Genomic DNA, 12,931 nt, shown 5'->3' with positions numbered 1-12,931 from the left:
TATCAAGGGTTCCTTCTGCATACAGCGGCTCAGACTGCTAGCTCTCAACAAAATGGCCTCTACAATCGAATTCCCAAAAGACGTTGAGTCCAAGACTCACAGCTTGGGGGCCGATGAATCCATCGATGCCACTGAAGGCAGTTTCGAGGAGGTCAAGCGTGACCTGAAGTCACGACACATCAACATGATCGCCATTGCTGGCATGATCGTTAGTGCTCCCCCGCCCCATTGAATCGCCTAATAGTGACGCTAAGAATGTATAGGGAACTGGTCTTTTCTTGAGCTCGGGTCAAGCCATTGCCACTGCAGGCCCGGCCGGGGCCTTCATGGCCTACATCGTCATGGGTTTTGTTACAGCTGGAGTATCTTACACCACGGGTGAGATAACCGCGTTCATGCCCTCAACAGGTGGATTTGTAAGACACGCAACGAAGTTTGTCGAGCCAGCACTTGGGGCTGCAACGGGATGGAACTTCTGTCAGATCCCATTACCTTGTGCATTGGGAATTACGGGTGACTCATAATGTTAGGGTATACTATGGCCATCTCAGCACCAACGGAAATCACAGCTGCCGCTACCTTGATACAATTCTGGAATACTGGAGTCAACGTCGCCGTATGGATTGCTGTCTTTGGCTTCTTCATCGTCGCTCTGAATTTCTGCGGAGTCCGACTGTACGGTGAAGTAAGTCAACCTAATACCAATCGCGCTTCGATAATGGTGCAATAGTTCTAACCTTGGCAATCTTATTTAGTCGGAGGTTGTATTTGCTTGTCTCAAAATTATGCTCATCATCGGTTGCATCTTTGGAGGACTTGTCATTGACCTTGGGGGCGGCCCCGACCATCATCGCCTTGGTTTTCACTATTGGAACACTCCGGGTGCCTTCAACGAATATATTGCGTCGGGTTCCACAGGCAGATTTCTTGCCTTCTGGAAAATCCTCCTGACTGCGGCTTTCAGCTACGGAAATATTCAAGTTGTGGCCATTGCTGGGTCCGAAACAAAAAACCCTCGCTTGACCATCCCAAATGCCACCAGAAAAACCTTCATCAGAGTCTTCCTATTTTACGTCCTCGGAATTTTCATTGTTGGCTTGATTGTGTATGATGAGTCCCTTTTCCCTCTTAGAGCTTGCCATATTCTAATCAATCGATCTAGGCCTTTCAACGATAAATCTCTGTCTCTTTCCACGGGCACAGCTTCCGAGTCTCCGTTTGTGATCGCGTTCACACGTGCAGGCATATCTGTGGTACCGCACATCATCAATGCAGTCGTCTGTACTTCTGCCATCAGCAGTGGTTCAAGCTGTATCTTCTTGGCATCTCGTACTCTCTACGGTCTCAGCCAAGATGGCCATGCCCCTCGAGTATTCCAGCGATGCAACCGTTTCGGAACTCCATGGTATGCCGTGGGTCTTAGCTCTGCTCTGATGCCGTTGGCATTCATGTCAGTCGGTTCTACTTCGTCGGTCGTCTTTGGATGGTTTGTGAATATCACAACTGTGGCTGGACTGATTGGATGGATCGTTATCGAGGCGACATACTTGCGATTCTGGCGTGCACTCTCCGCCCAAAACATCTCTAGGGAGAGTGAGCTTCCCCTCTCCGTTCCTGATATTTCAATATATACTTACATCCAATAGGACTACCATACAGAAGCCCATTGCAGCCTTATACGGCAATTGCCACTTTGGTCATGGTAACCTTGATTGTCTTTTTCTCTGGTTAGTTCTAACTCTTCCAACTTGATATTGCGAAAGCTCTTAACACAAATAGGCTTCGACGTTTTCACGACAGGAAATTTCACTGCGTCAGGTTTCTTGACTTGCTATCTCAACATCGCGATCTTTGCTGGTAAGTGACATCATTGATCAGAGAACATACCAAGCTTCCTCCAATTAGTACATAACTAACTTCAAACAGTGTTGTATATCTTCTTCAAATTCTTCCTGAAGTCAAAGATTGTGCCGCTGAAGGAGGTGGATCTGGATACCGAGCTAGCGGCCTTTGAGGAAGAAAAGGCTGCCATGCAGTATTCAGGTGAATCGGCCAACAACCAGCCATGGTGGAAGTCTATAATTTAGAGAATTCAACGATCAAGTATAGTCACTTTGATTTAATAATGCTGTGTAACTATGAATGAAATGTCTTTCAAATTCAAATTCTTGAACCGCTCTGATTGCGTAAAAAGATATGCCAAAAGCAAGCTCAAAACACTTTCTACAGAGGTGAACCAGCAGCACCGTAAAAGTGAATTTTGTAGAGTAGTATTGACTGACAGGAGCTTTCGGACACAACCACTGATATTTAATGTTCGGATTTGACCTTACATTTTTGTAGACTAATTTAGCCTTAAGGCAAGCAACCTGTACAGACCCGTCGAGTTGTGAAGTCACAGTGGATAGGCGAGAACGCTAGAACTGCTGGAAGCCTACCGTATGTCAGCTTAACCTGAATGGCTTTATATAGTCTCTGTCAGCATTAATAGCATCAGAGGCATGTTCAACCAAGATGAAGGTTTGATATCTAGGTGGTCGAGGAAACCAGCGATCAAAGAGACAATGTTTCAAAACTTATTCCTGGAAATCTCGCGCCCTGCTTAGTCTAAATCACTCCTATGGATTTACACTATACGGTCCAAAAGGCAACCAAAATTATAATCACTCTATTGAAAACAACCAATTTTCCCTATGACGGCTTCGTAAAGCAAGTAGTCTACCTATCTATATTCACCACCACAGTCACCTAGACTCTCAAACATCTCAGTCCTGTGGCTCCGGTTGAGAATGTCTTGGATTTGCTTTTGGTCATCAGCATCCAATTTCCAGCCAAGCGATGCCAGGCTCTCGTCACATTGCTGGCTGATACCCATTCTTGTGCCAACAATGACCGCACCAACGTAAGGGAAGTCCAAGACCCATCTGGTGGCCACGTTCGAGAGAGAAGCACCATGCTTATGGGCAACAGAATGAAGAGTCTTCAGCAGCTCTTGGAACAAAGCCCAACCTCCCCAGCTGTTGATCATTGCGAGATACTAGAGTTTCCAGATCAGTTCAATACCTTTCAAACGCCGGAACATTATAGGGTAGCTTACCTTCCGTTGGCTGGGTGTGACTGTCTCGCCATAAAGATCAGGTGCGTCCTTTCCAATCCATCTCTCCGCCACGAGACCTCCACACTATAGCCAAGAATCAAAATTTGAACCAGGCCAAGAATGGCATTCTTAAGATACGTACCAAAGTTCCATATGTCAGCAGCTTTATATCGTGTCGCTCACAAAGTTCCGCCATGCGAACAGTTGGCCGGGAATCGACAAGGGAAAACTTTAAATATTCTTAGCGATAACCCAGGGCTCGAGATATTTAGATAATTTACCTGAACTTGGTTAGTATATACCTTGACTCCGCTGTCAATGACCTTTTGCATATGCTCTGTATCGAAGTTGCACAGTCCCAAATTCTTAACGCGAGGGTCCTCTTGTATGTACTTCAAGGCCTGGATATATGAGCTGTCCTCATACTGCGAAGACAAGAATAAGCATTACTTTTCAAAAATCGACCTTAAAAGATGAACGACTTACATGTTGCCAATGAAACTGAAGGAGATCAATGCTGTTCGACTTGAGCCTCTGACACCGTTCATCGATGTTGGCAACCACTGCCTCCCGTGAAACCGTCATTGGATGAAACACGCAGTATTTGGTAGCGGCGAAAATCGATTTCGAAAATGCACAAGATAATCGGTATCGTCCCTATAAGGTCTGTTAGCTCGAGAAATCTTTGAGGGTGGGGGTGCTCAGGTTTATTCACAAAAATAACTTCGGCATCCCCATAGTGATCTGCCATGTCGAAGGCCGTGAGTCCACTTTCAACATACTTGGAGAACTGCTCCATGATTTTGGACTGGGGAGCAGAGCCCCATGCTGGGCTTGAAAGTTGCCAAAGCCCAGTGAAGACTCTTGGTAGATTGACGCCATTCAGCGCAAATGATTCTGAGATCTCAGGGAGATCCTGGGTGGATGGTGGGATAATAATGACAGTAGAATGGCCATAGGTTTCGGGGTGGAGGAAATCCTCGACGGTTTCAAGGCCTCGATCTAGCAAAAATAGCTGTGACTGTTCTTCGCTAGCGACCTTGCAATTGGTGAGCCTATCAAGTAGTCTTTCAAGCAACTTGCTCTCATTTTCAGAAAGGTTCCGCGATCCTGTGGAAGAGACGAGAGATTTCTGAATAGCTGTGACAGCCTGAACAATGACTCCATCCAATTGGGTGACCTGATACGAAAGTGAACTTTCGTCTGTCGGGTTTCCTTCGGTCAATGCTATAAACCGACCGATGGCCTCCACTGTGCTTTGGAGAACAGGGAGTGCCTCGTAGCAAAGACCGCACCCAAGCATACAGCAGACATGATTCCTAGCTTTCTGGATGTATTCGACTGCATCCTTGGATGTCTCGACAGACTCGGCACTGGGTAGCGTCATGTCGCGGGTGTAACTGCGGGCTTGGTCCTCGAAGGTTGTGGTGCAATCAGGTCGGCTTGCGAGCATGCCACGCAGCACAACGCGTAGTCCCTGCAATGGAAGATTCGCAATCAGCGAATCAGCCATCATATTGACATGCGCCGTTTTGAGCTTTGTCTCCGTCATCCTGAGAAGCTAAAAGTTGTCCTTGGGAATTCCTTGGGCGAGCCGTATGCAGGCAATGTATGAATTTAAGCAGCTAGCAAAGGTAAAATCACAATGACCGCCTTCCAACGGCCGTAATGTTTGTCGCGTCGTTTCAAGAGTGGACGCTAGCCTTATCGCACCCCGGAAGGCATCTGATCCACCGGCATTCTAAGCACAGAATTCGCCGGTATTTGCCACTGCGGCCCGTTCCGGGCTCTTATCAATGGAGGTTGACAAAGGGAAACCCCGCGCTCCTAGAACCCCGAGATGATCCGAGGAGGCTAAACTTCATTCCATGGAGTCAATATCTATAATCTACGTGAGATTAAGATATCTGGAGCCGTGTTTGGGATAAACTTTGATAAGCGTTGAGCATCTAAATTACAATTCTGTACGCTAAGCTAGGAATGTTCCGTCGTCAATATTGAACCCGGCACTTGCAAACACATTTGCCCAATAATCGTCACTCATAAAGGTTTCTGGCTCTTGGAGCGGTGCTTCTGCCGCTGCCATATCACGTTGTTGCGAGGCTTCCTGTGTGCCGTTCTTTAAAAACCGACCGTCACAGATCGGGGTTTCAACGGTGTCGAGTCTTCCATTAAGAATACTCAAATCTGTAAGAAGGGGGTCATTTTGTCTCGGAGTATCCGTTTCGGATAGTCTTGCCGCAATATTGCCTAGGAACTGGGCCTGTAGAACACAAGTAGACCCATTGGGTGCTCCTTGGCTAGAGAAGGCCGCGGTTGCTTCGCGAATTGCTTTTATTATCTCAGGTCTTATCTGTTTCGCAATTGTTTCGGGTACGGCGTGAGCCAACTGATTTTCATGATGGTCAGTCTCTATACCACACAAGAAAAGAAAATCAAACTTGTAAGTATACGGGCAAAATAACTGACCTTCACGAGGAATGCACCACTATATGCATTCATCACATGTATCGAGTCCTGAACAAAGTAAATTTGTGCCGAGAAGTCTGATATGAGCTTGAGCATTGATAGCGCACTCGAATATGCCATCCAAAATGTTCCCAAGTCAAGTGAAGCCTCAGAAGCACCAGAACTCAGCATGACTTGCAGTGGTAACGAAGAGAGCTGAAGTTTTATATGAGATCCATAGAAGCGTATCAAGAATTCGTGACAATTTTCTTCGCTGGTTGATAAGGCCTTGATCTTTCGAGTCCATTGCTTTTCCCACTTCCTTATGCGTGTATCAATAAAGTCCAACTGCAATTCAATTCCTTGCATTTTGGCTCTTTTGCCCTCCCAGCCTTGGGGATTCAATAGTCTGACTGCTTCGGAGGTCAATATCCTCAAGGTAACAAATGCTCCCAGGAGATGATCATGCCTGGTCGCGAGCGGATCGTTGCACCATGTCTCTATCGACTCAATGAATTCGTCACGCTCAATCATCCAAGGTCTGCCTGTTTGTAGACTCATGCTGTATTCTTGTGTCAGCCCCCTTCACATCTGGCTTGAAGCGATCAGCATACCTCCGGTCGTAAACAAACAAAAGAAACCAAGTTCTTTCTTTATCTCGAGTTTCTCGCCTTTCGCTTTCGCTTATTGTGTGATTTTGAGATTGAGCAGGAAGGAATTTATGCCATCCCATGTCTGTACACATTCTGATCACGTAACCAAGTAGGACCCAGGCCCGTGTATCACGAGGCTCCTTCCAATACGTTAGGATGAGAATCCCCTGGGCTATTTCCGTAGATTTAATCCCACTTAAAAAAATTTTGCCCAATAAAGATTCGGCATGTTTGTAAAGTTTGGGATAGAAAGTTGGGTTGAAAGCCTTTGCCGAGCTTGCGAGGATTGTACTAAGCAAAAATGACGATTTCCGGCGCACGTATGAAAAGGTATGCAAGGCAGGGTCAAGCTGAGAAATATAGGGATTGAAGACGGTGATGAAGCTATTCATAGTGTTAAACCTCGTTGAATTTTACTGACGCCAAGTCCCACTCACTGATCAAATAGGCACTGGGCAATAGATATATTGATCAGACCCAAACGAATCGGATCGTCGGGCGAGCCGCTGTGGTCGCCTTCATGCCGCTCCGGTCTTTCAATTTCTCCCGAGCCAAGAATATATCGCAGAGAAAATCGCCCCTTCATGGCCTCATGATTGAGCACACCAGAAGGCTGTAACCCATCTGAGCCGGTAGTTGACCGTGACATTGCGGGCGGCGGTTCGAGTTCAGGGACATCTTCCTCTGCAACTGCCGTCCTCTCGGGTCGCAATCCATTTGACAAGTTGTATCTCGGTGTCACCGACTTTCGCTTTGATACCCTTGGGACAATTAGTTGGGAATGCTTGATCTGCGCCTGCATTAATACCTCGACTTACCTTGTTCCGGGCCTTCGGCCTCGACGGTGGGGCTCAAAGATGCATTCAAGCAATTTGCGCGCGCAGCGTTCACATGCAACAGCTTGCGCGCCCGGGATGCATTTCATTTTCACTCGACGACATTGTAGACACGCGTTCATTATACCGGTGCTTCTCAAGTTGATTGATGATCGATTGATGGCTTTTGTTGGCTGGAGTCGAGATAAGCGGCCCGCCTAAATTATTGGCAACACCAGTACGGCATCAGTAAGGAGACACGGCGTGCAATGGGGTGAGATCTATCTTGAGATGACGAAAAGAAGTCATATCGGGGTTGTAGAGGAAAGGGGAGCAGCGACGAAGATAAGGGAGTTAAGTAAAGGAAGGCGCTTATCTTCCATCGCGAAGATAAACTCACCCTCACGTCATACTCGGAGGGAACAATCTACGAAAAGTCCATCAAATTGCTGATGGGTCCGTAATCAGTGTCGGGAACTTATGCTTCTTGGGGGATAGACTGCCAGTAGACTGGGTGGTAGATAAATGCCTCTTAGTAAACAACGGGGTATGGGTGATATGACATGACTACGAAGAGCCGCTCAGTGTGAGTATGAGCACCCTCATAAAAGCGGCGGCAACCCGAACAGGAAATCCCCACCCGCCAAAGAAAATCCAGTACTGCCTATGTCCCCGCATCAGTCACCTGTATCCCCGCATCAGTCGCCTATATCCCCGCACCAGTTGTTGAGATTAACAGGAAGAAGATGAATGATTCACAAAGGAAACCCTATGACTGTATGTCTAGCTTTTCTGTCTTCTCGGGGATGATTTATACCTTTAACCCTGGGAATAATCTACTCCTATGATAGAAATAGAGAAATCCTAGTCCTACCTATAGGACTAAGATCCGTAAGATAGGGAGCTTATCAGATTGACTCCATGTGGGAACACCACAGACCAAAACATTCCAAAAATATCGAAAAAGCCATTGATATAGTGAGTATACCAATGGAAACTTGACTCAAACCCCGGGAGACTTTGTCTACTGGTGTGGCAAAATCGGGGTATCTACCCAAGAGGGACAAACGGTGTTCACTCGAACTCCATAAATGGCTAGATTTGTGCCGGTCCAGGGGTGAGCAAAGCTAAGTAGACGATCTATTATTCTTTGGTTCCATACATACAACATATGGCGAATCAGGTACACCTGCTTGATCATCAAAATTTTAATGTGAGGAGGAAGGTGACCAATCGCGAGGAATAGACAGGGCAGGTTGTTAACCGATCACGATGCCAGGATGAGAAGTGGGGAACAGAGAATGCATACAGGAGAGTTCCGTCAACAGTTGCGGGGCCACCCTGGGAGATCCAATTCTCGAACCCTGGCGTGCCCACCAAATCTGACTGGCCTAACTCAATTGCCTCGGTCGGTGCTGTTAAAATGGTGCCGCCCTTGGGCGTGTTGGCCTCCAATACCTTAGCACTGTAGGTGCAAAGAATAATAGCGCTGGCCAACAAGCCTGCTGGTCCTAGCACGTTGCAGAGACGTTGGTCGTTGATTTTATAGAGATTGCTCTCCCGCTCATAGATACGCTTCAACTGAGCGGCGTGGTAGACTGCCCGGCGACCGTCAGGAGATCGGGCCCAGATCTTAATGACATCTTCGATGTTGGCTTCCTGGCAAACTGAGCAGCATTTGTTGTGCTCCAGTAACCGCATATTGGCATAGAGCTTGAGGCAGAGAAGGTGGTACAGGGTGAGATTGAGACCGAGGAAATGGTTAGAATCGCCTAAGCATTCCCCAAAGAATGTTTCTTCCAGCTTGTCAGTCTTTTCGATGTGGACTCGCCAGTCATGGATATAGTCTTTCCAGAGCTTCACTCGGTCTGCCGTGCGGTTTAATTCAGGTGAACGGTAGTCTCTATGGTGCTCCTCATGGGCCTCTTTTGAAATACCCCATAGCTCGGACAAGAAAGCACAGAGACTGAAGTGATTGTCCTCAAGGGACAGGTGGGGCATTCGAAGATAGCCAGTCATGAAACCCTGCGACTCCAGCCCGTCGCGGACCATTGTTGAAAAGGCACTTTTGGTTCGGCCCGCAGGTTCATACCATTGGAAGTTAGTTCTGTCTGCCCTTGTCTCTGCTCGCCATAGAGCCTCTGAAACGGGTAGTGGTAGTCTGAACTCCTGGTAACGCATGGTAGGGGGGCGATCGAGAATAATGCACAAATAGGTATCGATGCGAAGGACTGTGTATACTAGTCTAACAATATATTAAAAACCGGGAAGCTGTAGATATGATAGGGGGAATGCCAGTGGCTGTACCTTTTCATCTCCTCGGTTTGGACCCATCGATCATCAGCGGATTGCAGTTGTTCTTCCGGGGCCCACCTATCATCCAAAACGCCGAGTCGTCGCAAAGAGGAGATTGCGATGTCGGTCCACTGGGCTGCCCAATTCAAAATGGACGCTGGTGCCTGGGGCTATTAGTGTACTTGTTCCCGTTTCAGGCTATCGAGGAAGAAATCCTACATCTCCGAGGATTGCATAGATTAACGTGATGACCAGTGCCTGTACAGTTGGCAGTGGTATATCAACCGCTGGTCTTTCCGTCAGGGCCTCTTCCGTCTATTACAAGGTTAATTCATCTTTCCGTGTTACAAAACCCATACAAGCAACACTCACTATCCTCGGCATTAGTGCCCGTTGCAGCTCCTGATTGATTGCGTACGGAACCAGATGATGACGGTTGGCATTTTGCATCCACATCGATAAGTTGGCCAGCGCACTTGTCATCAGACCAGTCTGCTTTTCAGGGGCCAAAGTGGGAAGATGTAAGAAGGGCCACGCTTGGTGGAAATGTTCAAAGTCCATGGATTTGACCTGTGCAGTGATGAAGTGAACTTGGCTTGTAATGGCCTCGTGCAAATGCAGCCACTCATTGGATGATGCTGGGGTGGATATTTCTGGGCCTGTCATACTCAGTATTGAGGTAGCTTCGTCGCCAAGTTAGATAACAGTGGCCATGAAATCTGCCAGCTTGTAGCATCTACTCACTCGAAACACTGCGGGCGGGGAAAAAGGCTGGTACAGCAGTTGTGTGTATCTCAGATGATTGGTCTGTAGTGAAGTGATCTCTGGTTTCTGAAGGTTGACGCATTGGTGTGTCAAACGGAAAACTCATAATAGCAGGTGGCTCGCAGAAGTACAAAGGAGGGGCTTTGTTCGGCGTGGATGTGGCTGTGTCCATCCCAGAGATTATGGCAATCAAAGGATCGGATAGCGGTCGCAGAGGATCTTGATCTGTGCCAACATTTCTCGACGCGGGGCGAGTGTTGCTGACACTGTTGCTCCCACTTTGGTTCATTGGTGTGATCCATTCCAGTCGCGGAGGGAATGTTTCCTCTGCAGTGGACATGACTGGGTTTCCAGGTCCCTCGGGGTCTGCTTCCTCCGTGGTTACGGTTGGTCTCTTTTCCTCCGCAAGGGAACCCTGGCAGAGCGATCGGGTTGCTGGGTTGAATGTCTGCATACTAGAGGGCTCACGCACACATGGCTCCCCACTATCGGCGCATGTGGAACAAGGATAGTTCGAATCGCACTTCGTTTTACGACGGCGACACGTTTGGCATGCTAACAGAACTCTTTTTGCACCGTCAGGAGGCACATTATGCTGGAGCACATGTCGGTTCAGAATATCACTATCCGATTGATCAGCGGGCCGACATCGACGGCCAAGACGCCAAGCGACCAGCGGGTCTTACCTCCTGGCAAAGCTTCGCCCACAGATGAAGCATTTATGCCGGCGGGAGTTTGTATGTACGACGAGATGGCGATTGAGATGCTCTTTGCGCAGAAAGGATTTGCCACAGTCAGGATTAGTACAGACAAAAAGACCTGATGAGGCAGCGGAGGCCAGTCGGGGTGGTGATAGGTCCATGACTCTTATGAACAAAGCCGATCAAGACGATCATGAGTGGATCAAAAAAGCTTCCCGCGTGTGGAGGAGTGGGAAGGAAAAGGAGAACCCCGCAAAACGAACAATCCTGGCAAGCAGGAGAGTGTTCTTGGGTCTTAAGAAACAGCAAAAAAAAATAAAAATGTCGCTCTATGGCAGAATTTAGCAGATGTAGAGCTCTTAGGATTCACGAGCTGCAGACTCACCAGGGTGGGGTGCCTATTGGTGCCTTGTCGCGACTAACTTGGGAATACCCCAATCCTATCGGAGACCTTCGAGGCCTAGCTTCGATAACTCTACAGTGCTCCGGCCCAAAGTTACGTCACGTGGCATCTGCAGTAGCTTGGTGATGGCGGAGGTGTCGTCACCTCAGCATCTAGAAGGCTTAGTTCGTAGAGGACAGAGTGGTGGTTTGTTCCAGTGCTCGTTTCAATTCGTCCGCCCTCGTCAGCGCTGACGAGAGGGCGCTCCCTCAAAGACTTACTGGAAAGGGTAAACATCGCACGCCAGGTCTACACCTGGCAGAACCACCCGATTCCTATTTGAGATCCTTGGCCAAGCGAGCCTCACTTCAGTGAGAAAGATCAAAATGTCCTAATTCTTCTACCCATTCGGTGTGGATCAGCCCTTCGAGATACAGAAACAGTTTATCTGTAACCCTGAGCACCCAGACACCGATTTCAATCCCGTGGGCCGGACTGATGGCCTTATCGTGCTCGCTACGGGTGAGAATGCACTGTCGCAGACACTCGAGACATCTTTGGTGGAGAGCGGTCTGATGAAGTCGGCTATTGCCTTAGGTGGTCGCCAATTTGAGATTGGAGTTACTGTGGAGGCTATCGCCCCCATTAACCCCCTTGAGAATCATAACCTCGTGAGAGAAGCCGTGTGGCCAGTTGTTGTGCAAGCTGGAAATAAGATGGAAAACCTTGCCAAGGTCTCTTCGTCAGATGCCATCATCGTGGTACCTTCCGGTACTGTCGCTCCTCACACGGATACTGTAAGGGGTCAATTGCCCGCAGGGAGGTATATAAGCTCTTCGAGAGGAACAGATTGCGCAGGTCTAACAGACCCTCGATACCCGCCCGATTGGTTATTCATTGAAACCTCTGGATACCGAAAATTTGGAGCAAGGATTGAAAGACGTCATTGCCTTACTGATCTGACATTCAGTGAGCAGAAGCCCTCGATCGCTTACCTCCTCAAGAATACCGTGCGACAATCCTGGAGTGACATTTTGATCACACTGGGCTCCCAGCTGGAAATTTGCCAGTTTCTATCATTCGAGGACTGGTTATATCTGGTACTTAAGTCGGACCCCAAGTGTGGACCTGGACAGAACCCTGTCCTTCAACTGGAGGAGTTCTTCCGCGAGGACTTCAGGCGCATAGCCTGCGGCTTGGTCATCATGGCTACCGATGAGGCTAGAAAGCGATCGGGGACTTTGCGAATGGTCGATGCGGTCTTTGACGATGTCGTCGCTTCATATTTCCAGCACTGGCGCACATCAGGCTGCCTTTTAAAACATGATTTGATTTTGTTGATATATTAGATCCTTCGCTGTGTTCTTAGTGTTTTCCTGTCAGTCGATAAATTTGCATTAATCTCAATCATGATAACATGACTTACCCTATTTTTATCATGCTGCTGTGGCCTGAATATGATTCAATAAGTCAAAGGGTGTAGCTGCCTCTGGTCGGCGACACTTGGAGATGAATGGTAAATATTTCCCACTCGAGTGGAGGGATTCATCGGTCTCTGTCAATGTCTGCCTGTCTGCCGTTTTAGCGTAGGATCTTTGCGCTGCATTGCGTCGTTGCATCACTCCTGCGTAAAGTAAGTTGCTGGGTCCTGATCCTCGACATAGAAAATGTCTCATGATCTAAGCACAGAGTGGGGTTAGATTCATCATGTCATTGGTGAGCTTTTCACGGAGTGGCTTGTTCTGTCTTTGCGGTTCCGGTGGGATGGAGCTGTT

General features: G+C 48.0%; 6 protein-coding genes across 6 annotated transcripts; 2 read left to right on the top strand and 4 right to left on the bottom strand.

Annotated features, from left to right (window-relative positions):
• Window positions 1–52: 52 nt before the first annotated feature.
• Window positions 53–2,087, top strand: N7503_011076 (uncharacterized protein; the record flags this gene model as incomplete). The annotated part of the gene is made up of 8 exons (XM_057070622.1): window positions 53–208; window positions 264–477; window positions 531–685; window positions 756–1,105; window positions 1,163–1,593; window positions 1,647–1,727; window positions 1,780–1,857; window positions 1,927–2,087. 8 exons carry the CDS (start codon window positions 53–55, stop codon window positions 2,085–2,087), a joined length of 1,626 nt encoding a protein of 541 aa, XP_056917233.1.
• Window positions 2,088–2,722: 635 nt separating this feature from the next.
• N7503_011075 (aldo/keto reductase) lies at window positions 2,723–4,649 on the bottom strand (the record flags this gene model as incomplete). Its single annotated transcript, XM_057070621.1, has 6 exons — window positions 2,723–3,037; window positions 3,098–3,181; window positions 3,240–3,326; window positions 3,379–3,522; window positions 3,584–3,754; window positions 3,813–4,649. 6 exons carry the CDS (start codon window positions 4,647–4,649, stop codon window positions 2,723–2,725), a joined length of 1,638 nt encoding a protein of 545 aa, XP_056917232.1.
• A 417-nt stretch (window positions 4,650–5,066) lies between these two features.
• On the bottom strand, window positions 5,067–5,737 carry N7503_011074 (uncharacterized protein; the record flags this gene model as incomplete). The annotated part of the gene is made up of 2 exons (XM_057070620.1): window positions 5,067–5,486; window positions 5,567–5,737. The coding sequence occupies 2 exons, from the start codon at window positions 5,735–5,737 to the stop codon at window positions 5,067–5,069; spliced, it is 591 nt and encodes a 196-aa protein (XP_056917231.1).
• An 894-nt stretch (window positions 5,738–6,631) lies between these two features.
• Window positions 6,632–7,200, bottom strand: N7503_011073 (Zn(II)2Cys6 transcription factor domain-containing protein; the record flags this gene model as incomplete). Its single annotated transcript, XM_057070619.1, has 2 exons — window positions 7,017–7,200; window positions 6,632–6,959 (listed from the first exon to the last, which is right to left on the bottom strand). Exons 1-2 carry the CDS (start codon window positions 7,154–7,156, stop codon window positions 6,632–6,634), a joined length of 468 nt encoding a protein of 155 aa, XP_056917230.1. The 5' UTR covers window positions 7,157–7,200.
• A 1,013-nt stretch (window positions 7,201–8,213) lies between these two features.
• Window positions 8,214–10,527, bottom strand: N7503_011072 (fungal specific transcription factor domain-containing protein; the record flags this gene model as incomplete). Its single annotated transcript, XM_057070618.1, has 5 exons — window positions 8,214–9,258; window positions 9,321–9,472; window positions 9,528–9,623; window positions 9,681–9,967; window positions 10,053–10,527. The coding sequence occupies 5 exons, from the start codon at window positions 10,525–10,527 to the stop codon at window positions 8,214–8,216; spliced, it is 2,055 nt and encodes a 684-aa protein (XP_056917229.1).
• Window positions 10,528–10,665: 138 nt separating this feature from the next.
• Window positions 10,666–12,505, top strand: N7503_011071 (NRPS-like enzyme; the record flags this gene model as incomplete). The annotated part of the gene is made up of 3 exons (XM_057070617.1): window positions 10,666–10,866; window positions 11,579–11,979; window positions 12,127–12,505. The coding sequence occupies 3 exons, from the start codon at window positions 10,666–10,668 to the stop codon at window positions 12,503–12,505; spliced, it is 981 nt and encodes a 326-aa protein (XP_056917228.1).
• Between the last annotated feature and the right edge of the window lie 426 nt (window positions 12,506–12,931).

This window comes from Penicillium pulvis (assembly GCF_028828015.1).
Source record: "Penicillium pulvis strain IBT 33274 chromosome Unknown scaffold_8_segment0_segment0, whole genome shotgun sequence".
NCBI lineage: Eukaryota > Fungi > Ascomycota > Eurotiomycetes > Eurotiales > Aspergillaceae > Penicillium > Penicillium pulvis.
The sequence above is the reverse complement of the archived record's forward strand: the minus strand, read 5'-3'. Positions and strand labels throughout refer to the sequence as shown.